General features: G+C 40.2%; 1 protein-coding gene across 12 annotated transcripts; it reads left to right on the top strand.

Moving 5' to 3' along the window:
* The first annotated feature begins 53 nt into the window (after positions 1 to 53).
* On the top strand, positions 54 to 27,581 carry si:ch211-272n13.3 (ankyrin repeat domain-containing protein 26). Of its 12 annotated transcripts, none has more exons than XM_056387437.1 (45): positions 54 to 499; positions 1,201 to 1,489; positions 2,265 to 2,379; positions 2,533 to 2,706; positions 3,255 to 3,361; positions 3,855 to 3,992; positions 4,231 to 4,391; positions 4,508 to 4,534; positions 4,749 to 4,785; positions 4,869 to 4,938; positions 5,030 to 5,081; positions 5,177 to 5,373; positions 8,034 to 8,253; positions 9,172 to 9,233; positions 9,318 to 9,417; positions 9,688 to 9,792; positions 10,789 to 10,847; positions 10,937 to 11,006; positions 11,101 to 11,145; positions 12,089 to 12,355; positions 12,476 to 12,574; positions 12,655 to 12,725; positions 13,155 to 14,120; positions 15,386 to 15,561; positions 15,841 to 16,074; positions 16,751 to 16,781; positions 16,880 to 17,021; positions 17,214 to 17,427; positions 17,553 to 17,736; positions 17,943 to 18,089; positions 18,295 to 18,757; positions 19,062 to 19,567; positions 19,712 to 19,864; positions 20,111 to 20,286; positions 20,541 to 20,634; positions 20,829 to 20,855; positions 21,262 to 21,339; positions 22,095 to 22,229; positions 22,324 to 22,436; positions 22,729 to 22,876; positions 23,030 to 23,320; positions 23,611 to 23,846; positions 24,009 to 24,252; positions 26,520 to 26,565; positions 26,685 to 27,581. In XM_056387437.1, exons 2-45 carry the CDS (start codon positions 1,290 to 1,292, stop codon positions 26,813 to 26,815), a joined length of 7,311 nt encoding a protein of 2,436 aa, XP_056243412.1. In that variant the 5' UTR covers positions 54 to 499; positions 1,201 to 1,289; the 3' UTR covers positions 26,816 to 27,581. The 12 variants fall into 12 exon arrangements, 10 of the variants coding, with proteins under 10 accessions (XP_056243412.1, XP_056243414.1, XP_056243413.1 ...); XM_056387438.1 differs by lacking the exon at positions 54 to 499 and adding an exon at positions 734 to 888; XM_056387439.1 differs by lacking the exon at positions 4,508 to 4,534.
* The last annotated feature ends 141 nt before the right edge of the window (positions 27,582 to 27,722 follow it).

The raw sequence follows: 27,722 nt of genomic DNA, 5'->3' as shown, positions 1-27,722 counted from the left end.
TTGGTTGGTCGAAAACCCAACAGTCAGCATGCGTTTCTGAGTATACACTCGTTAGCTTTAGCTCTGATAGTGGTCTGAGTCCGACAATCAACAGGTTAGTGTTTGAGTTAATACATTGTAGTTAGTATTAATTCAAATGCTTTTGCGAGTTATGGTGGCATACTCTTACGTACGTCATTCGTATTCAATTCAAAGTTATCATTTCTTAGTAACCTATTACCCATCTCAGTTTTGATTTTTAGCTTTTGCTAATTAGCATTGAGTTAGCAGGGTTAAGTTTGTTTCACAGAGATTAGCGTTAGCTAGCGACTCCTGCACACTTGTTGGGAGGCACAGGATCTTTGAGATGAACCAACTTTTGCTAATAAGCTTTGCTGTTTGAGCGCTGTAGAGACAATCTCTGCTGCACTCTGCTCTGCAACAAATCCAGTTTAAATGTGGCGGTTTGCATCATTTGTGAAATGACGACGTGGGAGGCGCAGCACGGAGCCAACTGAAGGTAGGTTATGTTGCTAGGCAACAAATACTCCGGAATATAGCACAGTTTTTACACTGACCAAAACTTAAGTCTTTTGTTTTAACATAATAACAATAGGCATAGTAATATACACGACATACCAGCGCTAAAAACAATGAGTGCATACAATGTCAACATTAGCAAATTGGAAAACCTCTGGCAGCTACGTTAGCATATAATTTGTACAGTCAGTTACCATGGTAACACGCCACAAGATATAACGCTAAGCACTTTCATATAAACAACACGGAGTAACGTCTGCTACTGTGGACATGTTCGGTTCTGTGCATCTTAATCGTTGAACTAATGCAACGTTGAAATGCTCCGTCAAACCCGGGTGCTAAAAAACGTTCTAGAGGACGTCCTATAAGGTATGGTCAAGAAAATTAGGGAACATGTAGCTTAGCCTATCCTGAAACGCTGCATATAGCATGACAGTTGTGTTTACCGTCACCTAACGCTATTTTGAAGTAATGAAATACTCAACGTTATGCGTAATACCTCCCTATATATGCAATTGATCACTATGCTGTATATGAGATGAAGCTAGCGTTACCTCACTTTATATAACTGTGTGAGGAACAGTATTTCTGGTACTTAGTTTAATATGAAGCAAAACCGCAGTGAAACAAAACTGCACGGCTTTATAGGCGTCTAATCCGCTTTGCACGTCTTATTTTTAGGGATGGGAGAGGAGCCTGCGGTGATCCTCCAGCACCAGATGAGTGGCAGGTAGTGACGGTGCAAAAGCAATGTTGTGCTACTGTGTACAATGAAGAAGATATTCAGCTTTACTAAGAAAAAGAAACACCCATCTGGTACCCCTGACAATGGGAGTGTGCTTTCTGTTGGCTATGAACTGAAAGACAAGGACCTCGGGAAGGTTCATAAGGCTGCTTCAGTGGGTGATTTGGCAAAGTTGAAGCAGCTTGCTAAAAAGAATGATATCAACCAACTTGATAAGGAAAACAGGTAAGTGGGTTTAAAGCATTTGTTGTCATATCCTTAAAAGTGTTAGTATTTGCTGGATTAATTGCTCTCTACAATATATGTATGCAGGAGTGCATTCCATGTGAATAGTTTATTAAAATGTCAGAAACTTAAACACATTATTTTGGATCCACTTTTCCACTGAGACTCCACTGAGATATAGTTACAGACCTTTCATTAATGCATTGTTTGACTGATGAAAAAAATTTGGCAAATTGTCCCCCACAGATAAATGCATCTCTTAAACATATTTATTTTTAGCGTGTTTAAAATAATGAATATTTTTGCAATGCCAGAGATAAAATGATATTGTGGCAGCCCTTGTATATTGTTGAGTATAGCATGCAGTGTGGAATATGTTTTGCATAGCAAAGCTGGCTAGTGGTATTGTAAAACGAACTGAGAACAGCAAACTCAAACAGGTGTTTTAAGCCCGAAGTAACATGTACGTAACACCAGTTGTTTCTTTTCTACTTATGTTTCAGGGTAGGCTCAAGTTAGCATTTATAATTACTATGTGTCAGAAGTAACTGAGTGGTGTAAGAGGAGTGCATGAGGCAATTTACAGAATGGCTTGTAATAAAGAAAAAATAGCAGCTGAACTTGTCAAAATCTGTAAAATATCCTGTTATTTATCAGCTCATTTTAAAGTAAACTGTACACATTTAAAAAAAAATTTTTTGTAATTGTCAGTGGAAATGTTTTAGTAAGAATAGGAATACTTGCATATGACAAACTTTCTCCTTTACTATTACAGAACTGCACTTCATATTGCCGGTGCCAGTGGACATGTTGAGGTGGTGCAATTCCTTGTGGAGAGCAAAGCCAAGCTTAACCTATGCGACAATCAAAATAGATCCGCCTTAATGAAGGTAATCCTGGATGGTGAGACTCGAAATCAAAGTGATTCTTAATTTAATGTAAAATATATTGTGATGATCATAGTCGGCTACTTTCTTTGTACATTGTGTTGAGCTTCGTTTCAGGCTTTGTTCTGCATTTGTGTCAATTCTCCACAATATCAGGCAGTGCAGGGCCAGCATGAGCGATGTATGAACATACTGCTGGAGAATCATGCTGACCCTAACCTGGTGGACATCAATGGCAATACAGCCCTACATTTAGCAGCAAACATCCCGTCCATCTCCACTGCTATCCTGCTGCTGGGGCATGAGGCTAACATCAATGCCCAAAACAAGGTAATTCTTTCTTTCCACAGTACCAAAGTACAATGTCTCAGCTTTAGGCCAAACATCAGGACAATGTTTAGCTAATGCAAACTAAGGCATTGTCATGTTCCCAGATATATTTGAATTGTGAGTAGATCCAGCAAGGACACTAGGGGATGGAAAATTTTCCCTGTATCTTAATCAAAAAAGTATTCATCACAGCTCATATGATCATACTAACAGTTTTTATTGCAATAACCAATTATGGCCATTAGGGGAGGACCTCTTAGTGACTTCTGGTTTTGAACCACAAATGGTACGCTCAACACCAGACACCATGAAAATAAAAAATTTTGCTGTGCAAAAGATGTATTTATTAAGTGTCTGGATACATCTTACACATTCAGTGATGTGTGTCAGTAGACTGCTGAAAAAGTCTTGTAAATAAAGAAGGCTATTCAGAAATTAAATATCAACATGGTTCTGACATCTATGATATTCCACGTAGAACGACATGTTGTTATTCTGATAACACTTGTCCATTGCATGAGGTTGTTGACTGTAATCCAATTTTTTAGGAGGGATTCACACCCTTAACTGTGGCAGTCCGTGAGGACCATATAGAGATGGCTGAGTTTCTCCTCAAGGAGACTGCTGATGTGAATTTGATGGGCCAAGACCAAAGGTAACAGTGACACGTTTGTGATACACATCTAATAGTTTGATGTTGCTGAATTCATTGTTACCAGCCATGACAGCATGTGGCTGGTATTATTTTTACCTTGTGAGTCAATCTGTCATCATGGCAAAATGTGGTCCTGGAGACATCTACTGTAGCAGGAACTACCACAGAGGTGGTCTTGAATACTGATACCAATACAGATGTTTATGTGTCTGTTTGTCTGTGGACAGATTTTTGTCAGCACAACAGTGTCATAACTGTGCAACAAGCTGTCACAAAATTTTTACAGGCGTGCATTTGAGAACAAAGTTAAGGCAGAGTTTGAAGATGAGTGTGGTCCGACCCATGATTACTGAGTACTGATGTAATAATGTAGTAATGAGTACTCACGGATCAGAGAGTTAACAGGTTGACAGGCATTGTGGTTAGTGATTCCACCACATGACGTATTCTAATTTACAGTTGGTTATGTTGCTATCATTGGTTTTGTCTGCAGGTCCCCATTAATGATAGCTGCTGGCAATGGACAAATCAGTATGTTGCGGCTACTCTTGAAGTTTAACGCAGATATCACACTAAAGGATACAAAAGGATGGTCAGCTGATGACTACGCAGTAATGAATGGGCATCATCCGTAAGCTGTTCTTGTCTTTGCACTTATTTTCTTAGCATTTCATGCATTTCTTTATGACTTATGATTTTAATATATTAATTTTTATTGTATTCATTAGAAAATCAGTTTTCTACAGTTATATTATTCCTTTTTTCTTTCAGATCACTGTATATTCTCATGGCACATTTGCACACCTGAAATCACAGGAACATATAAAGGCCTATGACACTGAAATTTTCTGTCTTGAAATCTCTTTTAGTTGCTCCCTCCTGATCATTGAGCACGGCACCCAGAGGAACGATGGGCCGTCCATGTCACATCTAGGTCCGGGCAAAAACAAGAAAAAAATGCTGTTGGGCAGTCCTTTCCAAGACGTTGAAGCGGGCTTCTCTTTGGGAGGACCAGCCACTGACAAAGATGGTAGGGAAATCACTTTGCAGTGAATGACAGAAGTGTGAGGATATTATTCTGTCTATTCATTATTGACTTTGATTATTTCATTTATTCCTCATGCATTACCCCTTGACTGGATCTAGAACATGGAGCAAATGAAGCAGGGGGAGGTATAACTTTGCTTAGATGAGCTTTCTTTGCAAAATCAGTCAGACGCTGTCAGTTTCTTGTCAGTGTAGATCATTAGCTGTTACTAAGGATGGATATTCAACCTACTCCTTTTAGGAAATGCATTTTTATGCTGCCTAGATTGTTGTGTTTTATGTTAGTTAAGTTAAGTTAAGTCTTGTTTAGCTGAAAATAAGTTCCTCTTCTTTTTTGCAGATTTTGAAGACAATTCTCAGTCAGAGTCACTAAGTCGGTGAGTACAATCTTCTTCTCATGACCTTCAACCTAAAATTTAAATTTACTTCCTTGTTTAAACCACCCTTCTTCTCTCTTCAGGGTTTCAAAAAGTGCTGCAGATGAATGGCCTTCATCTGAAGATGATGATGAATCTGTTTTAATTGAAAAGGTTGGTGCTACTCTTTTTTTTTTTTTTCCTTGTAAGTTGTTTTTTTTCCTACATTTTTGATCCAACCTTGATTTGATATGCTGTCTTTCAGAAACCACAGAAAGTAAACCTAAGGAAAATGATTGCATCAAAAAAGGGAGAAGGTACTGAGAATCTTTCAGCATTACTCACTGTCCCTAGTGTCCCTCCATAGTTTGTGGTTTTTGCTAGTAACCTTTTATCCCCGCCTGCCCTGTAGCTTCTGCACTGCCTGACAGATCCTTGAGTGGCTCAGAATCTGAGCCAATTGGTGAAAATAGAGTTCAGAGAATCCCATCCCTCCCAAAGGCTCTACCATCCAGCAACGCTCCGCAGCACCCAGTACATCCTTCTCCCGTTTCCTTCCTTTCCAAAGCACCCCAGATGACTTCCACCCCTCTTCCAAGCTACAGAAAGGTAAAATATTTGTGTTGAAGCTTTGTTAGTTGCATTTATGTGATGTCTTTCTCTCTGTCCATTTTTTCTTAAATGACCAAACCAAGCAGACAGGGCAGCTGAGCAGGGGAAAACCAAACACTCAGAGCAGCCGTCAACTAGTAAAGCAAGATCAGAATCTCATGAAGGAAGCCCAGAAGCAGAGGACTCTGAGGAGGAAGTTGGAGAAGAAGAGGAGGAAGAGGAGGAAGAAGAAGAGGAGGAAGAAGATGATGACGATGATGATGAAGATGAGGAGGATGAAGAAGAAGAAGAGGACGAGGAGGAGGAGGATGAAGAAGAAGACGATGATGAGGAAAGTGAAGATGAGGATGGGGAAGAAGATGAAGAGGAGAATGAATGTGAGGATGAGGAGGATGACAACTATGTGGCTTCTGTCGAGGCCAACGCTATTGAATATGAAGATATACAAAAACCCTCTGTCACTGCTGCCCCAAAGATTATTGGAAGTGCTGATACTCAAAACATACCTGGTACTGACAACTCTTTCAATAGTGGAACTACTCCTGTTGATGAAGATGTCTCAGAGAAAGATGCCAAAACAGAGACTCAAAATACTGACCTTGTCTGCCCAGCTGAAACAGCAAGTTATGCAATGCCAGCGACATTAGATGTAGAGGAGGATTGTGTCGTTTCAGCCATTAGAGTAGAATCTAAGTTTTCTGATGAAGACGATAGCCTTGGGAAGGAATGCATATTGCCATCAGACCAAAACATAATTTCAGATCAGGGTTCAACAGGAGGTCGTATACCATCCAGGCATGGCACTGAGACTTCTTCACCTAGCAAGGTTAAGGAAGAAGAGTTTGAGGGAGAAATGGAAAAGGATGATAATGACTCCTGGAGTGATAAACAAAACAGTGGTGATACAGTGTGGAATGACAGTGATTATGAAGAGGATAAGCAAACAGGGGGATTCGGTCGCAATACTGTACTCGCTAAGCACAAAAATGTTTCACCTGAGGTTGGTGCAAAAACTACGGATGGTATGTCTGATGCTGAAGATGATGCTGGATCAACTGAAGAAGTCCTCAAAGAAGGGAAACGCAAGTCCTCATGGGGCTCTTCATTAGAAGACAGTGACACTGACCTACCCAAAGAAGATGAGGTCAAAGAGGAGATGCTTGATGAGAAAAGTGATGTTCAAGCATCAGATTTACAAGTAGAAGCAGCAACACTGCAAGAGAAAAGCACATTACCGCAACCAAACGAAGACCTCGCGGATACGTCATGGGATTCTTCATCACCAGTGGTACCATCTCCAAAATGTGTCTCGTCTTTAGGACTATGTTCAACAAGCTCTCCTCAGTCCAAAAACAGACCAGACAAAGCAACAGTAGGTGAATCAGAGTGGGATTCCTCATCTGAAAATAATGACCAAAATGATGAAGCCTCCTTCACTAAAGGTGAAGTGGGGTCACCAGCTTCCAAAACAAATGTTGTAACAGCAGACCAGACTGGAGAGCAGCACTGTTCCGATGGCTCTTTGGAAGAAGATAAAGAAAGTATTGAGAAAGAGTCAAATGACCCCTCGCCTGCAGTGTCACCAGCACTTGAGGATGAAAACACAACCAGAAATCAAATACAAGATAATGATGGTGTTGAGTCAATTCGTCAGTCATCACAAATGGAAGGAAATTTAGATTCAGATGATGATGATAGTAGCTGGGATGATAAAGATGAAAGTGATGAGGATGATGAAGTTTTAGAGTGCGGTGACGTCTTGAACACACAGCTTTCTACCCCAGTCTATTTACAGTCACCAAAGTCAAGGCCCACAAGTGCAATGGACAAGAAGTTAGAAGAAGAAGCTAGAGTAGATGATATTGATGGCGTTGAAGACAATGAAGAGGTTCCTCATTCTGTTATTGATGGAAATGATGAATCAACAGATAATAACAAGCCAGAGGAAGAAGAGTTGGTGGATCTTAAGAGTAGCAATCCCAGCAAAGATGATGAGACAAGTGAGGACTCTGACAGCATGCACCAAAAAGTGCAGTACGATTTTGCCAGGGCCACAGTCAAAGTGTCTGATGTGGGAGGTGATTCAGATAACATACAAGATGGATGCCTGAGTGGAGGCGACAAGCCAGATGACGAACATGAGGCTATATTAACGGCATATGTTCCACTAGAAAATGAAAGTGCCGGTGTTCCTCAGACAAGAGTGTCATCAGATGAACTTGATGAAAAACCAAATCAGGAAAATATTTTTTCCAGCCCATCCACCAAAGAAGACATCACTGTTGGTGAATGCCATGATTCAGACAGGAACACAGTTTCTGATGAAGTGTTACCCCAGACTGACATTGATAATGTAGATTTAGACTCACCTGATGAAGCAGAGAGCGTAGTCATGAGAGATCAACAGCTCACAAGCACTGAAGAACCTGTCATTCAGGTAAAACAGGAACACAACAGGTAGCTCTTAGTTGTACTTTAGCAGTTTCTGTAGTTTAATGTGGTTGTTCAAAGAGGCCTTTAAAAACACTCTAGCTGTGCCAACAGCTTCATCATGATTTTCAGATGGTTGTTCTTAGCTTGCGTAGTGCTTTTGTGCTCATCAGATATCCCTTGTGGAAATAAGATTTTAAATATGACTAGCAATGTTTTTTACACAGAAAGAAGATTCCACGGAGGATGAGGATGATGAGGAGGAGGAGGAGGAAGATTATGATGATGATGACCATGGTGACAAAGAGGAGGTAAGAGATGATGAGGAGGAAGAAGAGGAAGAAGGAGAGGTCTCAGATGAAAATGATCAGCCTGAAGAGAGTGGAGAGTCCCTTGATGCCATTTCACCTGTTCCTGAGACAGAAGTCTGCAAAGATAAAAAAAGAGGTAAGCAGCAAATTGTTTATAAAGGATGAGTTCAATGTGTTATGAAGAGCTACATTTGCATCACTGAAATATTGGTCCACCAAACTTTACAGTGACCTCAGTGTACAGTATTTATAGGCAGTGTTTTCATTTATAACACCAGCACAGTTCTGCCCACCCTCATAGTTGCTATGGCTACTGCGAACACACTGACAACAAACATTGTGGCACCCATTTACCCCACTTAATATGCTGTGTCTTAGTTATTTTAGTTATAAAATTGTATAATTTTAAATGTATTTCAAATGCTCTTGAACAGTACAATTATGATTTGACTCAACCCTAATGGGAGGTCACTTCATTATTATTTGTGTTATAGACCAAAAAACAAAACAAAACCTGAATTCAGAGAGCTTCCCAAGAACTAGCTGCAACTCTAAGTAGTTGTCATACCTCTGTCTGGTCAGCTACTGAAGTGACTGAGGTCACATTCTGCAGGAGAAGTTGACAGTTTAACAAGATATCAAGGGTTGTGACTCACTCAGTCTGGTTAACAAGATGTTAACAAGCAAGCCAATTTACATCTTGATGTTGATGTGCTGGTATTTTCTTGCTGAATGAGGAAATAATACAATATAATTATTACCATCTATCAAGAATTTGAATTTAATAACAATGTAATAATACAGTAAGATAAAGTAGAGAAGTCAAAAATAAACTCGGCATGAATAAAGATGCATAAAGAATTGTTTTGAATTGAAAAGTAGCACCAGGAATTGAAATCCAATAAAATTTTGAGAGACTCAGAGAGTGAGGTGCCCTTTCCTGGGAGGTATTTTTTTCTATATCTGTTGCCCCTGTTGAATGTATCGTGTACTGTTATGCAACCATTGCTTCTTGTCAAGTGTTTCAGCTTAATTGATTTGCATCTGTTAATAGATTTCTTGTCAGAGCTGGGTCTAGAGAAGGGAGAGGAAGAGCAAGATTCTTGGGACTCTGAGGTACAGCAAGGACAAATTTTTGAATACCACTTAAGATCAGATGTTTGGCATACACATTGTCACAGACTGATTTTCTCTTTTAAGTCCCATTCTGAAAACCCCAATATGCCACATGAAGAGAAACAGAGCCTGCAAACTCAGGATCAAGAGGAGATGTCCCCTATTGAAGAAGAGATTAAAGAAAGTAAGTCTCTGTTTCTTTATTTGTTGTTTTTGTTTTTTTAAGCAATCAAGTCATTCCAGGCACCATTTCATGCTGCAGAAAAAGTGTGACCTTATTTAATGATAAACATAGAAAACTGCTTTTGTGAAGTAATGCATGCATTAATTTTGTCTGTGAGTGATGATTGAAGCTTTCTGTTTTTAGTCTAAATATTGTGTAGTATTTGCAATGTATTATGATTGCCATTAATGTAAACAGTCTTTCCAACAATATGTTACATTTCTTTTGTAGACTTGTTTTATATTCCCTCTTTTGTAAGAGGGGAAGGAGGCAATAGGATGGCAGTTCTAGTGCCTCGGAGGAGTGTAGGCAGGCCGAGAGGCAGCCAGGGACAGGGTAAATGAATGTCTTGTCAGAGGTCTAAGGAACAGCATGTTAACCATACCAGAGGCCTTATAATCACCTCATGATCACCATAAGAAAATGCATGCAGCATACACTACTCCATCCTGCCTGCCACCCTTGAATGTCCTTTTCCCAAATTTGGGACTTAAAGGGCCACAGGTTCTACTTTGCTTTCTTGGTTACTGTATGTTTTTGCTGAAATTATAATAATAAGCGCCTACAGCTCTTCTCAGCATTCTTGGCTGACGATGAACTTGTGTCCCCATAAAATGGAACGAAGAATCTAACGCCCTTATCAGACCTGGCATTAACATGGGTGATCTGACCTCAAGTGGACAGCTCGAAGTACTTCAGTTCACACCTGGCATTGGAATGCATCTCCACAAGTGTCTTGAGTGACCACTTGTGATAGGATCTTTCTTTTACTCACTTACTTCTCCCAGCCAATATAAAAATAAACACGTACATCATTTGTGTTTGTGTAGAATGCGTTGTTGGTTTTAGCCAGTCCAACTATGACGGATGGGTCCATTGTTCATTATGAAACTGTGTATGAGACTGTGTTAGAGGATGTCAGTTAAGTAAGTGGTCCTTCAATGTTGCCCAGGGTGCATTTGCAGCATTTCATATTGCTAAAAGAATGTGGCCACATGTGGCCAAGACCACCTCCGAACTTGGTCTAAGTGATCGGATCTCAAATGTATCTTCAATACGCCCTGGGAACATTCACACCTGTATTTAGAGCTGTTCACTTGTGATCGGATGACGCAAAGCGCACGGTAATGCTGGGGCTGAACAGGTCCTAAAACCTTGTCTGATGCCTAGCCATGTTACCTACACGCTGATTAACCAGAAGCACATTTGCATGGGAATGCTTTTTACATTGTTCTGGCAAACTATCCCAGCTTCCTCTGAATATTGTTTCGTTTCTTACAGAAGTTAATTTGTGTTGTGTCAGACATAACAGACATGTCTTGTCTCTTGCAGTTGGAAACGATGATGATGAAAGGGAACATGCTGCTAAAGATGATACTACACAGAAAGAGGTACGTTCAGCAACTAAAGGGTATACAAGATAAAAGATAAAATTTGTGACCTGTTGGAATCAAATTGCAATATTTTTCCTGTCCACCAGAGTGAGAAGGCAAAATGGGAACCACTTAGTGTTTTGAGCAAACTTGAAGGAGATAATGAACGAAAGACAGGTAAATGGAATAATCCAGATTCTCATAATGCCAAATGTTGGAGAAGTTATGTGAAGCAGAGCTCTGTGTCTTATTACTTTGTTTCTCTTTACAGATGTAATGGAAGATCTTGGTCTGGGAGACGTTGATGATCTCGAAGGTAATATGACATTTAATCTACTCCTTTTTTTTTTTTATCTGTAAATGGACCAAAATATTTGTTTTATTTATTTTTTGCCCCTGTTAAACTATGAAATGCAAAATATTTGTGATTAGAGGGTGGTTGCTTTTGATTCTCCAATGCCTTACACAAACGGATTGTAAAAGCTGGGAGAGCAATGGCTGCTGTTTATTGCGAATAAGACCTGACTTTGCAGCTTAGTGCCCCCTGCTGAGTTCAACAAGTGCCCAGCAACACTACAGGGAGGAATTGAAAGGCTTAAATGTATGTTAATATCCTCTGATGCTGTGAGAGTTGTTTACTACTCCACTCCACCACACGAAGGAACAAAAAGTTTGGAAACAAAATTGCCAACAATGATGGTGTATCTGGTGGCTGCAGATATGCAAAAAACTACTGTCCATTCTGAGCACAACAGATTCATGAGAGGCCAAATACTACTTTGTATTTGTATGTGTGCGTGTTGTAATTCTGCCCCTAAACCCAATGCATTTGCATCTTTTACACTGTTGGTAAATTGCCTGGTACTTAGAGGGTGGCACCCAATATCTGCATTATTAAAGCTTCACTTTCAAATGTGTAGGAACTGCTGTCTTTTTTAAGCTTTGTGATTAATGTGGTACATCTGCTTGCAACACTGACTTTTCCACCCTTTTTTATGTTTCTGTCATCACACTTTTTGAAAGCTCAAAAAGCAGGTTGGTAAACATAAAATAGCTGATTAGATAAGTTGAACTTTATTCACTAGTAACTATAGTTCCTCCTTTGAGACCCCTGTTTGATAGAGGGCATCATATAATAGAGGCACGTGTACTCAAGGTATATATATCTAATGATTATCCCAGTGTAAACTGACTACCCTCAGCAATGTCACTGTTGTATTTTGTTCATTTAGTTACAGTTTCTTGTGTTAATGACACAGATCCATCAGACTGGGACTCGGCCAGTACAACCAGTAAGAAAACCCTACCTGGCCGCAGAATGGCCTCCCCTGGACTTGAGGAGTTCCCAGAATGCACCGATCCATCTGTTAAAGAGCAGGATGAAGATGTTACTCCAGCAGCACCCCTGACACCTCACAGGAGCATCAGCTCCAACATGAAACTGTTCAGCACACCCCCTCAACTCATACCCCATCCTCAACCTCGAGCAAGGAAGATGGTGCTTCAGAAACCAGAGAGTGACGAAGGTAAATTGTTGTAAGACTGTTCATGTTCTTATTAATGTTGTCAATGCATGTTTATACCATTCAAACAAAGGACATAAGCACATAATTTTATGTTTCTCTCTTTGACTTGCTCTCATCCAGAATCAGATTGGGAACCAAACAATTTAACATCTTCCAATGCAGCCAAAATTGACAATCAGCTTCAAGACATAGCTGAGCCTCAGTCAGTGGTTAAACCAGGTAAGGCTCACTGGTCTTTTTAAATAGGCCTTTTTGTGCACACATGCCCTCTACTCTGGATAATGACTTTGCCTCCTTAGGTTTTCCCGAACTTTCATCAATGGCAAGAGACAGTGAAAGTAACAAAGACTGTGACGAGCCTCAGCATAAGGTGAGAAAAACACAGAAAATACCATCCTTACCACAATTTTAACATCTTTTTCATCCCTCACTGAATTTGGTCCCAGACAAAACCGTACAGCATCATCCATGCTTTCCCAATCAAAGGAAAATAGAAAAACTCATCATCATGTCGTATAAAAATGTGCATGTTTCCAAGTGGATATTGTTCTTGTAAACATAGTTTTTGCCCCCTTGTCTTCTAATTTGTTTCAGAATTCAAATTATTTGGTTAGCTTCTCTTAAGGTGAATGTTAAAATGTTCCAATATGAAAATGTAATGTAATTTGTTATAATAAGTAGGAAGTGAGTATGAAATGTTGTGTCAATATTGTGTATTTCATTTAAAATCAAAACTTGGTGTTTTGCATTTTTGTCTTGTTTGTGTTGTGTTTTTCCTTGTCCACCCATGCCACCAAAGGAGAAAGATGATGCAGGAGATACATGTGAGTTAGATATAAATAACCCATGCCCATCTGACCGTGTGGGCTCTGACAGAGGAGAAAAGGATAATGACTTTAGAGATCAACACAGTCCTGAAGAAGGAGGTGAACTGCGTGATGATGTCCCATGGGAGAAACGTTACGAGAAGCTCTGGGTAGAGGTGGAGAAACGGGAGGTAAAATCCACCTTCAAGAATGTTGCTGGTGAATTAAAAGAGAAGTTTGGAGAACTGTTTAAATCAAGATGCCCTGCAGAAGATGTTGCAGAAGAACAAGCCACAGCTGAATCTACTTCTGCTGAAGAGTCAAGTGATGAAGAAGAAGAAGGGGAAATCATTGTGCGCCCAACAGCAAGAGCAAAGAGCACTGTCCTTCTCACCATACCTGAGCAGAGGGAGTCTGGACTGGAAGACTCTGTGACAGACTCAGCTGACAACTCTCTGTGTGAAGACAAGATGCAGGTCTGTCAGCCTCCGTCTGTCAGTGACAGCAACATGCTTCAGGAGCCAGATCTGCTCACTGATGATGACGAGTCCAGGTCTCCTTCACCACAACTCGCCACAGCACAGAAAGAGAACCACATCGACCATGCTACCACTTCTTTTACTGATGATCGCACCGTACCCATTTCTGATGTTGACTGTAGCTCATTCTTAAAAGATGAGAGGAAACTTGGGCCGTTCCACAAGCAAAGGATGGACTTAATCTTGAAGGACAAAACTGCTGATCTAGGTGAAGCTGAGAAGAACAATGTGAGTTCAGAAGAGGATCCTGAGGAGATCACCAAGTCTTGCCGCCCCTTGCTGAGCAGACGTTCAGCATCTGTCCCAGGTGTCTCTGATGAGGAGCTGGAAGAGGACATGGAAAGGTTTAAATTTGAGGTAGGGATGCTGAAGGTTGTCTTCCTGGATTTGGAGAAAGAAAAGGCCCAACTCCAGAAAGAGGTAGAGGATGGCTGCCTCTTCCATAATCCCTTCTTGATCTCCTCTCTTTCTTTTTTCATTCATGTACTTAATTTCAATTCTTTTTCTCAGCTTTTTCAGAGGGGCTTAACTGGCCACACATCATGACCTCATCTTATTTCTGTCTGTTAAATGTTCACTGTCCATGTCTTAATATTTATTTTCTGTAGGTTTGAATTCAAGTAGAAGAGCATGTTTCTTCCTTCATTGTTGCATCTCCTTAACAAACCTTAAAGACGTGTAGAACTGAGCAAACATTTTGTTGAAGATCATTTGCTCTGCACTCAAGAAGCCTGGTACTGACTTACAGTTAAAAGATTGTTTGGCATTCTTGATTGTAAAAATACTTAACATTCAGTCTTCTGTGTTCTTTAGTCGTGACTTATCTTTCATTATGCATGGATTTGCATGTATCTTTATGCTAAATTCTGTTGTATAAACTTTCAAAGTGACATAGTGTTGAGATTGTATAAATAACAGCCTTCTTTGTGCTTAAAAGAAGTGCAGTTGTGATGATACTTCCTGGATTTTTTTTTCTTTTAATGCATGCTGTGCTTAAGCTAGTCTTTTTACATGTCGGTATTTCTTCAAATTGAGGAGACTCTCCATGGGATGAGTAGATCTACTTTTTGGCCAGCCTTTTGAGTTCTTGGGGGTCTCTGTGGACAGAAAGCAGAGAAGCAAATATTAATTTTGTACTATATCTTTTCTCCAAAATTTCACATGTTAATTCACACAGAGAACAACTTCTAATGTCACTGAGATGACAATGTAAAGAACAAACAGCTCAAGCTGGTACAGATGACACTTTAAGAAAGTAATAGAGAGAGTGTTGAAGTGATGTGGGATTAATAAAGAACCTAATAAAGAATTATATTTTCTTTAGATTCTAGTTGTAGTTTTGGTAAGATCTCTATTAGAACGCTGTCATTTAGTTTTTGCATTGTACCATTCATATCAGGCTAAACATTGATTAGATTTTTCTTTGTTCAGTTATTGAGAATACCACAGTGAGCATTGCAGTGCAGAGAATTGTGCATCCTTACAGTTAACTGAAAATATCGTATCAAATAGAGTAACCACACTAAGGTGTTTGGTCTCAGAAGGGAGGGGTGACACTAAATTATGTATGACAAAGTGTACAAGAACCTGCGCCAAATTGCATCTTAAAAGGCTGGCCCCAACTTGTTTCAGTTAGTATGAATGTGACAAGGCAACTAATTAAATATTATCCCTTGTCTTTTCAGGTTGGCAAAGAGAAGACAAAGACTGCAATGGAGGTGCAAAAATCCCATGCATCCTGGAATACTGGTGGAACGACATTGGAAGAAGTGGGTACTGAGAAACCTGAGACCAGGTTAGGAAGCCTGTCAAGTCAAACTGAAGCAGTTCACCAGGAACAGCAGCCTGCAGCCACCAAGAGGTATGTATGCTCTAGCTATTGTGTATTTGTAGGCCCTGAGCAAATTTCAATTATTGGTGTGTGTGTGTGTGTGTGTGTGTGTGTGTGTGTGTGTGTGTGAATATGATTTTTGTAACACTCTTGTTGAGTTGCTCTGAAGTAAATTTATTTTTAAAAGATGCATTCAACAGAAAGAGCCCAGTCTAAACTTTCTTTTACTGATTGCATTTTTAGACCTCTTTCTTCAGCAATACCACCAAGTTCCTTAAGGTGTAGATGACACAACTCATTGATTGTCAGGTTTATTACTCTTTATAGCACCAACAGGGCACCAGCGCAATCACATCTCCCACTCCAGCTGACCTACAATAGCAACAAACAGGAGGGACAAGCTGTAGAGGAGACCTTAAAGCTGGAGCTGGTCAGAGGGGCCCGGCACAGCAGAGCCCCTCAGACCAACACCCATGTTAACGGAGATCCTCTCTCTGTGTTTGACGATAGCACTTTAAGTGAAGTGTCGGACGATGAAGGAAGGTATATATGCAGTATGCCACTTATGTGTATCAATTTCACCTCTCTGTCACTAACCTGTAAGGTGCTTTCAGACTGAACACAAAGTTAATTATACAGGCAGCACAACAGCACACAAAGTCAATAGAAAGAAGGGAGTGAATGAGAACAGACACAGATTTGGTTAAGGCATCTGTGCAAGACTGAAATGTTTTAAACTAAACAAAAAATTCATGCTTATCCGAAACCATTCGTACTTGACTTGATTAACATATAAAGAAACAAGAAAAAAGAGAGAAAGAAATGAGGAACATAAGAGAAATTACTGGAGTTGTTGGTAAGATTTCAGATCATATCTGTGCATTGCTTGGTTGTGACAAATAAACTTCTAAGCTAGACTTGTAAAACACTCCAGTGGTCAAATTTGCATCAATAAACCAAGGTGAAAATTGGCTTTGCTCTTCAGTCTGAACAGACCTTTACAATACTGGTGGTGGGTGATGATTAGGATGCAATACTCCTTGATTTTAATTCTCTGTGTCCGTACATAGTTGCATGACTAACCATTGACTTTCCAAAAATAGAACTGTATACTGCATTATACCATTACACTTCCTATAGCACCTCTGTGCAGCTCTTAAGATGCACATCAGTTTTCCAAATAACCCCTATTTTTCTTCCCTGTGTTTGTTGGGCTCAGGTTGCCAACCAGTGGACAACAGAAAAATGAGGTAAAACTTATGTCAGTAACTGGAGTTAAGTTAGGCTACACACAATACAGACTGAGGGACTGAATAATATCAAGACCACATTTTGTTTCCATGTACAGAATCCCGATGACATGGAGATGGCAGAAGACTTTGATGAACTTACTCAGTCATCAGACACAGCCACAGATGACATCGACTCTCCTGCTTCAGGCTATCGTCATGCATCCCTCCTCATTCAGAACCTGGACTCAGCAACTTTAGGTACTGACTCAACAGATTCAAATGCTAATTTATACAGTAATATGTAATAATTTTTGATTTTTGGGTCTTCAATCAATTCATTCATTTATTTTGCAATATACATGTACACAATCCACCTTTGAAAACAAGATCTGTTGTGTGCTCATTAAGTGGTGAGACTTGGACTCTTATACTCTTTATACTATCTCGCAGACTCGAGAAGCATGGTGAAGCTGCAGAACATTTTCCACGAATATGAGCGCTCCATCCAAAAGGCAAGGAGTCGCCACGGGTACCTGGCAGACAAGGTGAGCCAGCTGGAAATGGAGAGAACGGAGTTAAAGAGCTCTCTAGAGGAAGTTAAAGATGTTAAATCTGCCTTGGAGCGCGACCAGCTGGAATTACAGACTGAAGTCACAAACCTCAAGTGAGAATTACTTCCTTTTCTTGAAAGCAAGAGTACTCAGCACCCCTTTATTGACACTGTCTTGGTCTCTTTTCTTATATTTTTGATTGCCTAATTTATGGATCTTTTTATTTTGTATATTTTAGATTTCAGCTGAAACAGGAGCAGGAAAATCGCCGCAATGCCACCATGATGTACAACACTACCAGAGATAAGCTGAGGAGGACGGAGGAGCAGCATCAGTTAGAGGTTCAGGAGAGACAGAAGGTGGAGCTCACCCTCAGGAACCTGGAGCTGGAGATGAGAGCACTGGTCAACAACATGAAACAGGTACAGCCTTTTATATTTGTTTTTCTGTCCAAACAAAAGTGATTTTGCTGTGCAGTTTTCATTGTATTGATATTGGTTGATGTTCTATTGATAGTTATTTGTACGACTGGTAGAACTTTGAGTATTTTACCAGTAGTTGTTTTGTGCAGTTGTTGTTTGCTGTATATATGATTGTTACATTAGTTGGTTGTATGTTAACCACCCAGCTTGAAGAGGACCACAGTGAGACCCAGAGACTGCTGGCTCAGGAGCGCAGTGCAAGGACACTGCAGGAGAATCTGCTCAACAGCCATCTCCGTAAGCAGCAGGAGATAGAGGAGGAGAACAAAAGAAATATTAGCAAAAGCAATGAGGTAATCCTGGTATTTATCCTGGTATTCATCGTTCTAGGATATATCATAATATAACAGTGATACAGTATGGTGTTGCAAGTAGAAGATTCATATTAGTATCTATTACGTTCTGGGGATAAATAATACATTTTGAAGACAAAACTGTATAAGAAAACCTGTCAACTCGAGGCAATATTAACATGTTTTTTGCTGTTTTCCATAATAGGCCTTGTCTCAGCTCACTGAGGCCAGTGACAGGGAGAGGGAGTTGCTACAGCAGACTGCCACCCTACAGGAGCAGCTGACCATCCTTAGAACAGAACTCGAGCGTTCGCAGGCCAGCAGCAGTCTCAAAGAGAGCCACATTTTAGAGGAGAACGAGGCCCTCAAAGAACAGCTAGAAGATGCTCATCGAGATCTCAAACTCAACAATGAAGCCCTGACCCAAACCGTCTTCAGCTGCAATAACCAGGTGACCACCCTGAAGTCGGAGTTAGCTATGGTAACAACCCGCCTGGAAAATGAGCGACAGACTCGTGAAACACTGGAGGTAGAGGTGGAGTCCTCTCGTACCCGCCTGGCTGGTGCAGTTAAGGAGGCTGAGCGTTGCCTGGCCGCTCACACAGACACAGAAAAAGCTTTGCTCCGAGAGAAAGAGGAACACCAGCGTCTTAAAGACAGACTCACAGGTTAGTAGTGGTTGAAATGGCTGGATAGTTCCAAGCTCAAACTTAAATAACTCACATAAATGTTCCTGTATTTAAAACAAAGCCACTTGTACTTGAGGTGAAACTACACAGAACCAGTAATACTCTTTACCATGACACTGAGGGGCTGTTTGATGAGTTGCTCTGTGTGAGCCAGTTCTGCCTCCTACTGTGGTCTACATTGGCTATAGTGGCTTGTATTTCATTTTGTTTTATGCATCTTTTTGTCCACAATCTTTTTAAATTGAGAGCTTTTTTGTTACTCCTAATACTTTTATTTCTATAGGTGAAGCAGCCAGTCAGCGTGAGACAGTCAGCAGCCTGTCCCAGAAGCTTTCAAAGGCAGAGGCTCGTGCAAACAGTATGGAGAATGAAGTTCATCGGGTCACACTACAGCTGACAGAGAAGGGCCTACTCCTGGATGTCCTACAGCGGGAGAAGGACCAGGCAGCTGCACACGTCAAGGAGGTAGAATTGGCTTTGCAGGCCGAGAGGGAGCTGGTCAGTCGTTCTGGAGCTCGCCAAGAGGCCACACAGGAGCGGCTAGCCCAAGCCCAAAGTGAGGGTATGTTATTACGGCAACAGCTAGAGGAGGCCCAAAACAAAGGCGTTGCAAAGGAGCGTGCTGTGACTGATGCCCAAGAGCGCTTCAGTGACATTCTGTCCAAGCTGCGCTCCGACTGCGAAGAGAGAGTACAACTAGTGGAGGAGAGAAATAAGGAGGTCGCCAGTAAGGCTGCTGATCTCCGAGATCAGATCTACAAGTTAGAGGAGGAGAAGAACGAAAGAGAGGTAAGATTAGAGCTCTGCAGGGGGTAATAAGATTACCTAGCCTCTTCCTCCAGACCCACTTTTAGCCTTTCTACCAAACGGCAGGTAAGGATATCCCTTTATATCTATCAACCTGTGCTTTCTCCGGATTCTGTCTGAGCGCAGACTAGTCTTAGGCAGCTGCAGCAGGAGCTAGCTGACTCACTCAAGAAACTGTCAATGAGTGAAGCTTCCCTGGAGGTCAACACACGCTATCGCAATGACCTGGAGGAGGAGAAGGCCCGGCTCCTCAAAGACATGGACAGGCTTAAAGGAAAGGTAACAGCAGCGAACACTGACACCTTGTGGCAGCATATTCTCACCACATCTCTGATGCCAGCTGTGTTAATGATTGTGCAGCAAACACCTTGAGTTGAAGCGGAAATTAGATGGCTTATTATCACTATTTTAAGGTGATACAGTTGATCAGAAGAGGCAATAACTGTCAGTATGTATATTCACTGAATTGACAGTTAAGTAAACTGATAGCAGTGCTGATGAGGTGGATGCTCTGTCTCTGTCTAGCTGGAGGAGAGTGAAGACCAATATGTGCAGGCTGAGAGACGTATCAACACTCTGAAGAGCAGTCTTGATGAAAGGGAAAAGGAACTCACCATGGCTGCTCAGAAACTCCAGGAGGCGCTGTCTGCCTCAGCAGCCTCTGATACCACCATCAGACAGCTGGAGGAAGCTGTGCAGAGGTATGTACAAACACATGCTGTCCACACACACACACTTGGAGCTGAGAGATTGATTAGTTTATTTTCTTTTATCAGATACCACATATACTAAAATAAATAATGTAAAATGAAGTTTGTAAAATAAGACAACTCCATATCGCAGAAATAACTCTGTTCACTACTATTTAAAAGCATTTTCAGCCATGAGTCAAACTATGTTTCAATATACAGTATATGAATGTGTAATGCAGAGTTTCAATGTAATGTCAAATTAGGCTCGAGATAGAGAATGCCAGGCTGGAAGCGGCTGCAAAGCAACAGTCCAACAAAATTGATGCACTTCAGAAAGGGGCTCACGAAGCTGCCATGGTAAGTGCAAAAAACCTAATCCAGTAAATTGCACACACACATGTACACAGGATCTCAATGGTGCCATATCTACTCCTTCCCATATCTAGCATTTACAATATGTCAGAAAAAGTATAGTGAAATCTCTTATGTAATCAAATAAATAAAATTATAAAGTCTTTTATTATATTTTAAGGTATCCAATCTTCTTCCAGCTATCTGACTGCTCACCTGGAGGAGGGGTTGGTATTATGGATGTAGGCTTAGTTTCTCTGTGTGGGTTTAACTCTGTTTTTAAAAGAATAATATAAATTGACAATAATCCTAAAATCATACTGTGTGCATCTGCAAAATCAAAAGCACTTGGGCTTTGTGGGTCTTTTTGTACAAGTCGGAATCCAAACTTAAAGGGGAAGTAATAGCTTTGTGTGGGTTTGGGTTTTTCTTGGTGACGTCAAAATGTGTTTTCTCCCTTAAACCTTAGTGTGTGGGATCTTTCACTCCTTTTCTCAAGCTGCATGATGCATGTTACTTCCTTTAGTCTAAAGTGTCCTTTCAACTTTCTAAAATGATGTATGAGAAATAAAAGAGCAGCATCACAAACACCTTCGTTTATAACTTTTTACAATGATCTTCTTGTTTCTGTAGGTCAGAGGTCATTTGGAGGACTTGGTTGCAAACCTCCAAAGCAGTAAGATGACTTTGGAAGACCAACTCAGTAGAGAGGTTTGTGACATATTTTGTTTCTGTTCTAAGAAAACCTTAATCTTAGATTTTCCTTTTCTTACTCTCATCCTATTTTCTAGTATTTGTCTATGTAATTAACCTCAGATCAGGGAGAGCAGGGAGTTTCTATATTTTTCAGTTGCCAGCCAAATAAGAAAAGTAGCCCGTTGAGGAATATTTGCAGAAGAAAAGTATTTTCCTGTCGTTGTTACCTAAACTATCAGACATTTGTAAATTATAACCTGTGTTTTTTTGAAATACGAAACAATTTTGAATTCAGGCCTAAAACAAAAAAGTAGTAAAAAAAAAAAAAAAAAGGGGAAGCTTTGAACAACATGTTTCTTGAGGCAGTGCAGTGTACAACAATATTAATAAGAAAATAAGAACCAAGTACATTTGAGTCTTCTCAGATTTTCTGATACTTACAAATTTAGTAATAAACACAATATCAATATATTTTCTGTAGAACTAAATTCTAATTCTGGTGTAAAAAAACAAAACAAAACATGATCAGGTTAAATGAGAAAAGGGCCACATTGTTCCAGCATGTTTGAGACAGAGTTTCTCAGAGGTCAGATGATCAGTTGGATGTTTAGCCAACTGATCAAACTGAAATTTGATCATTGTTACAAGCTGACTGGAGCTTTAAATATTCACAACTTTATCTTTAATTATCATTGAATTATTATTATCATTAATTATTATTAAATTATTATTATAATTTTAATTGTAGCCTCTGCCTTTCTCTTTCTTAGGTCCAGAAGCAAAGCATGCTGTCTCACACAGCCCAGGACTCTCAGGCCTTGTGGGAGGAGGAGCTGAAGAGTCGCTCTAAGTTAGGACTGCGCCTGGCAGAGCTTGAAAAGGAAAAAGGAGAACTGAGCACCCAGGTGATCATAGTGATGCATTTGCATGCACGCTAATATTATTATAAATGATAAATTACTTAGTCTCCCCTCATGATAATATATCATGATGTTCCAGATGACAATCGAGAAGAAGAAAGCCAAGAAAATAGCAGAGCAGAAGAAGGCTGTAGACACTCGTCTGGATCAAGAGATGAAGAGAAACACAGAGCTTCAAAAAGAAATGTACAGGTGACTCCTGTCCTCCTCCTCACGCCCTCCTCACCTGTGGCAGTGCCTTCTCCTACTATTTAGACACAACTAGGATCCAGTAGAGTGCAGTCTTTCCTGGCTTATGTGGCTGTGTCACACTGATGTCTGTATTTTTTTTTTCTCTTAAACTCTAATACTATTAATGTTTAAGTCATTGTGTTTGTCTAGTGTTTTTGTTTTTGTATACTCACTTAATTGGGACTGATTTGTTTGTTATTCTTAGATTTGACCTTATTTTGTTGTTGTAAGTTTTTGTGTCTATGTGTTTAAGGCTGCGTACTCTATTGAAGACTGCAAAGAAGAAACTGCGGGATCAGGATACTAGTGGAGCTGAGGTTGTTTCTCCTATGAGCAGTCTAAGGATGGACCAGGCCAGACACAGTCAGGCAGAGGGTGGCTTTGGTCGAATGAAAGAAAAGGTTTGTCTGTCTGATACAGCACTATGATTTCTGAATTAACCCCCAAATAATAAACCACTAGAAACTTTGTCTTTAGCGACCTCTTGGGTCCCTTACATGTAGAGTGTAGTGTCAGCTGTTAGACAATGGCCTCAGACCTTTCCTCTGTCTTAGGTGGATGATCTGCAGGTGCAGCTGGATAAGGAAGCGTCTCGTCGCAACCAACTAGAGAGGGTGAACGGGGAGCTTAAGGATCAGCTGGCCTCTCTGAAGAGCTTCAGCCGCAGTACGGACCAGCTGGAGAGGAGTAAGAGGCAGCTGGAGGAGGAGGTCTTGGACCTGAGACGCCGAATGGAGGCAGCACAGATGGAGCAGAACCAGGTGGAGCAGTACCGCCGTGATGCAGAGGAGAAGGCCCGTCAAGAGATACAACAGAAATTGGAGCAGGTCAACCTCTTCCTGCAGGTAGGAATTCTAATCTGGAAATTTCGTTGGTTTCATGACACTGTCAACAACAGTTACAGAGTGCACAGTGGAAACAATACAAAATATAAATTAAGTCTAAAATAGACTTAGTAAATAATAATACTGACTAAAATGATAACAAGATGATAAAATAAAAATGTATTTAATAATTCATTTGCTGTGCATATAAAGTATGAATTACATCATTGCTATGAAAGCTACTATATGTACATGTCTATTAAAGCATCACTGAGTCTGATTGAATATGATTGTGTCTGTTTGTGTTCCAGTCCCAGGCAGCATCCCAAGAAGCATTGGATCAGATTAAAGCGGCCAACGAGGCTAACCTGCGCTCTCAGCTGGAGCAGAAGATCCAGGAGCTGGAGGGGGAACTGGGCCGCACCCGCAACGCCCAGCAGGACAGCCTTAACCAAAGAGAGTCCACACGCACTGAGCTGGAGCGATACCGCCAACTCTACTCTGAGGAGCTGCGCCTCCGCAAGTCCCTGGCTGCCAAACTAGAGAGGTGAGACCAGCTTGTTCCCCTCAACTGATATCGATCAGTTTTAATGTTAATATAAGTGCCCGATTTGATACAGATCAACACTTGTGTAGTATCATGGTATAATTCGACAAAGGCAACAAACCTGTATTGTATCAGTGATCTTTACTATGTTTTCATCCACAGGGCCAACAGTCGACTCGCAGAAGCAAATTCCAAGTTGCTCAACGAGCGCAGCAGGTCTCTTATCACCAGCAGCATTGCAAATGGAAGCCTTGGAGGGCCCTCACTGGATGTGGGCGCTTTGGCTTCACCGGCAAACTATGGGGCCTCACTGGGGCCCCTCAACAGAAGCCTTGGTCTGGGAATCTCCCTTCTCAGCCCTGCGACTGAGGGACAGAACAGCAGGGTGGAGGACTATCTGGCCAAGGTCTGTACAGTCATTAACTGAGACACTCATTAGCTCACACAGATTACAGGGGAATATTCTTTATATAGACTAGTTCTTTTAATTTGGGCCATTTTCATTTCCATGGCATCATGGTTGTCAGCGTTGTTATTGTGTAACTGGTGGCGTTTTGTTCAAAGATGTTGCTTTTTATAGAGCAGTTAGTGTGTTGTTATGTTGTCATAACTACAGAAGCGTATTACTCTGTGGGTTTTGAGACATTACGCATCAAACATTTCAGATTGTGAGAAAATGGAATTATAACAAAGATAGATATGAAACTGATGTGATGGCTTTCTAAATTCTCTTAAGGCCTGTCTTCCCTCTCCAAAGCACCCTTCGGAACTCAAGTTATTTCTAATCCTTGTATTATTTTTTTTCTTCCTCCTACACATTGTTTCTTCTTCACTCTATCTCTAGTCTTTGTGGTAGTGGGACTTCTTCTAACTTATCTTCTATTTCTGACTCTTTTAGCTTCTAGCTCAAAAGTCTGTCTCTCATCTGTCCTCTCTTCAGCCAGACTCATAACCAGGTGTGTAGATGTGTTAAGCTCAGTGTCTGATTGGCTGCTGTTCCCTTCACCCTGCTGGTGGGCTCATATTTATAGCTCTGTTCACATCCAAACCATAATGTTCCCAATTTGCACAGTGAAAAAAACAGATTGCAGACCAGCAAAGTTACGGAAAATTCAACTGAGCTTTCCCCAATACTGCATTCAGTATTTGTTTTTCACATGATGAAGTATCAACCTAAAATTACAGCCCTCTTATCAAATTAATTGTCTGAAGTAGAAATGTAAGCAAGAAAGCAAGCAGCACTTTATAGCACATTTCACTCTAGGTGGAAGCACAATGTGCCGCACAAAGCATGAATTATCATGCATGAATCAGCATGAATGTACATGAAAGTTATTACTATTCTTTTAAATTTCTGTTACAGTAGGCCAATTAATTGCAGAGCTATTTCCTGGCTCGTCTTCCTAGAATTACCTAATTAAGGGATGCGAACAGTCAAAAATAAGTCAAAGTTGCAAAAATAAAATTCAGAAAGTAAAGAATAACTGAATTTCACAGCTGAAATGTGCAGGATTGCTGGTTTTTGCATTTTGTGGTTAGCAACATGACTGACTGCCAGCAGCAATCTTAAACCCTCGTCTTTGATTCTCTGCTTTGAGTTGACTTTCTTCATGCTCCAAAGTTGACTGGTACAGTAGAGATTATGTAGCTCCATTCTGTCTGTTGTAACGCTAATTATAGTGGTGAAGCTTAAACACCATGTATGTGTTTGATCAAATCAAATCTGGTTCATTTAATCAGACAACTCCTCATTACAAGCACGTGTTAAAGGACTTAACACAAAAACACAACCTACCTGGATTGAATGAATAAGCAATCAATAAAATGTGGTAATCTGTTATCTAAGACAACACAGGAGCGCAGTGCAACACACAAGACAGAGTGTTGTACTATATATGTATATAGGAGAGACATGACAAGCATATCTGCATGATCTGTGAACATATCACCAACCATGCTTAGAAACAACAGTAAAAGTTTAACAGCCTCATTCCTGACTTTGTACCTTTGACGAAGAAAATGTGAAGAGAAAATTCATTACAAAAATGAACTGATAAAAAAGAAACTATATAATGACATATAGTAAGAAACAAGAAGTAACTGTACCATCCACAAAATTCCATGTCTCTGTGTTTGTGTACATGCATGCATATGTATATAATGTATGTGTGGGTGTACAGGCACATCTAATTATACATGTATAACTCTATACATACAAATCTGGAACAATTACAATTTATATGTTGCATGCACATCTTTTTTTGTTTTACATGTCAGATATCAAGAACATGCATTTATCATTAGTTTAAATACATCTTGTACAGACTATTTGAATAAATTATGGAGGCATGTGACTTAAGTTGACCATACTGACATGCTTGCAGTAAGATTTAAAAGGCAACATCAAAGAGCTCGCAGAAACTCGACACGAAAGCAGAGCTTGCATGTTTGGCATGTCCTGCTGTGTTTCACATAATAGTCCTGATTTCTGTGCAGTGATTTTCCACTGTTCAAGTGTTTGTCATTAAATGTGTTGCCATTTACCATTGTGTTGTGTTTGGTGGTGAAATATCATCTGTGCATCCTTTTTTAAAATGTTATTTTATGGTAGTATTTTATTCAGTTTATTTTAGCTCAAGTCGAACTGCAACTTTTTTCTTTTTTTTTTTCCAGATGCAGAGTGAGTTGGATAGAAACATATCAAAGGAATTAATCAATGGTGAGTGCACAGCAGGCAGAAACAAATCCTGTCAGTCTTATAAAGTCTAATGAAATAGATGGTATCAGTAAATGTCTTATAGCAGCAGCTTCATGTTGTGGTCTCTCTCTGGTCCTCAGCCACAGCAGAGCTGGACGTCGCCTCGGCCCGTATGTCCCCGGTAGGCTCTGCCTCGAGGGTGGAGCTGGATCCCGTCAGCAGGGCGACGCAGCAGTACTTGGAGGTACTGAAGAAGAACAATATGATCTGACCACATATCACAGCTGCTTTTGCTCAAACTCAAACATTTCATTTCAGCCATTTAAGCACCAACTTTAAGGCCAAAGCCACAGCCCAGTCGCATAACTACAAGAATCCAACTTTGTACGTATTTACTCCTCTATTATAAAAGAAAGCAAACATAATGCACATTGCACTTAACCACTCAGGAACAGGGCAAGAGTCATATATATATGTTGCATTATTGATGGGTACAATTAGAGAGAACCTTGAAAGTATTTGTTCCTTCTGACTTATTCTGTTCAATCTGTAGCTGTTTTGTTTCTATTAGCACAATATATATATACAGAATCGTGGTTTGGATTTTTTTGTGAATATTGGTGTTGCTAAATTTGAATTTATAAGTATTTGACGTATGCATCATTAATCATTTTTGCCAAGATATTACATTTGGTACGTGCCATCAGATGGTGCAATGTCTGTCTTGGTCTCACTTTATTAGACTCGTTGGCATATTGTGTTAATGTTTATTTTATTTATTCATTTTTTTTAATGAACTTGATATACTTGAATAAGACGTGCTAGAATAATCTCTGGCTATTGAAACAGGGTGACTGACTGCATTTGTACAACTGTCATTTTAGCTTTTGCTTGGCTTGTTTTTAAGGCCACCAAAAGTGAAATACACTCATTTTCATTCATAAATACTGTAACAAAACACATAAGAAAACCTTTATGATGCATGTACATTACAGAAGACTCTAAAGTTGTAAAATAAAACTGTAGAAAACCCTGAACTTGAGTGAGATTGATGTTGGGATACTTAGCGGACATGTGAAACTGGGTTGCACTAGCCTTTGGTAAATCCATCACTTAATTTGTGTGTAAATAACTTTCTAAGTTCTCGGAGGTTCTAAAATAGATTGTTAAGACTTTAA

The sequence above is a fragment of the Seriola aureovittata genome, chromosome 10 (assembly GCF_021018895.1).
Source record: "Seriola aureovittata isolate HTS-2021-v1 ecotype China chromosome 10, ASM2101889v1, whole genome shotgun sequence".
Lineage (NCBI taxonomy): Eukaryota > Metazoa > Chordata > Actinopteri > Carangiformes > Carangidae > Seriola > Seriola aureovittata.
Note: the sequence above shows the minus strand (reverse complement) of the source record. Positions and strands in the feature narration are given on the sequence as shown.

What these genes read in the sequence shown, in the direction of transcription:
- si:ch211-272n13.3 (XM_056387430.1), top strand. Translation starts at nt 6,008, where the DNA reads ATGCCAGCGACATTAGATGTAGAGGAGGATTGTGTCGTTTCAGCCATT. An exon ending in AAGATTCTTGGGACTCTGAG is followed by an intron (nt 9,234 to 9,317) that starts GTACAGCAAGGA and finishes TTCTCTTTTAAG; the next exon opens with TCCCATTCTGAAAACCCCAA. An exon ending in CTTCAAAAAGAAATGTACAG is followed by an intron (nt 22,437 to 22,728) that starts GTGACTCCTGTC and finishes TATGTGTTTAAG; the next exon opens with GCTGCGTACTCTATTGAAGA.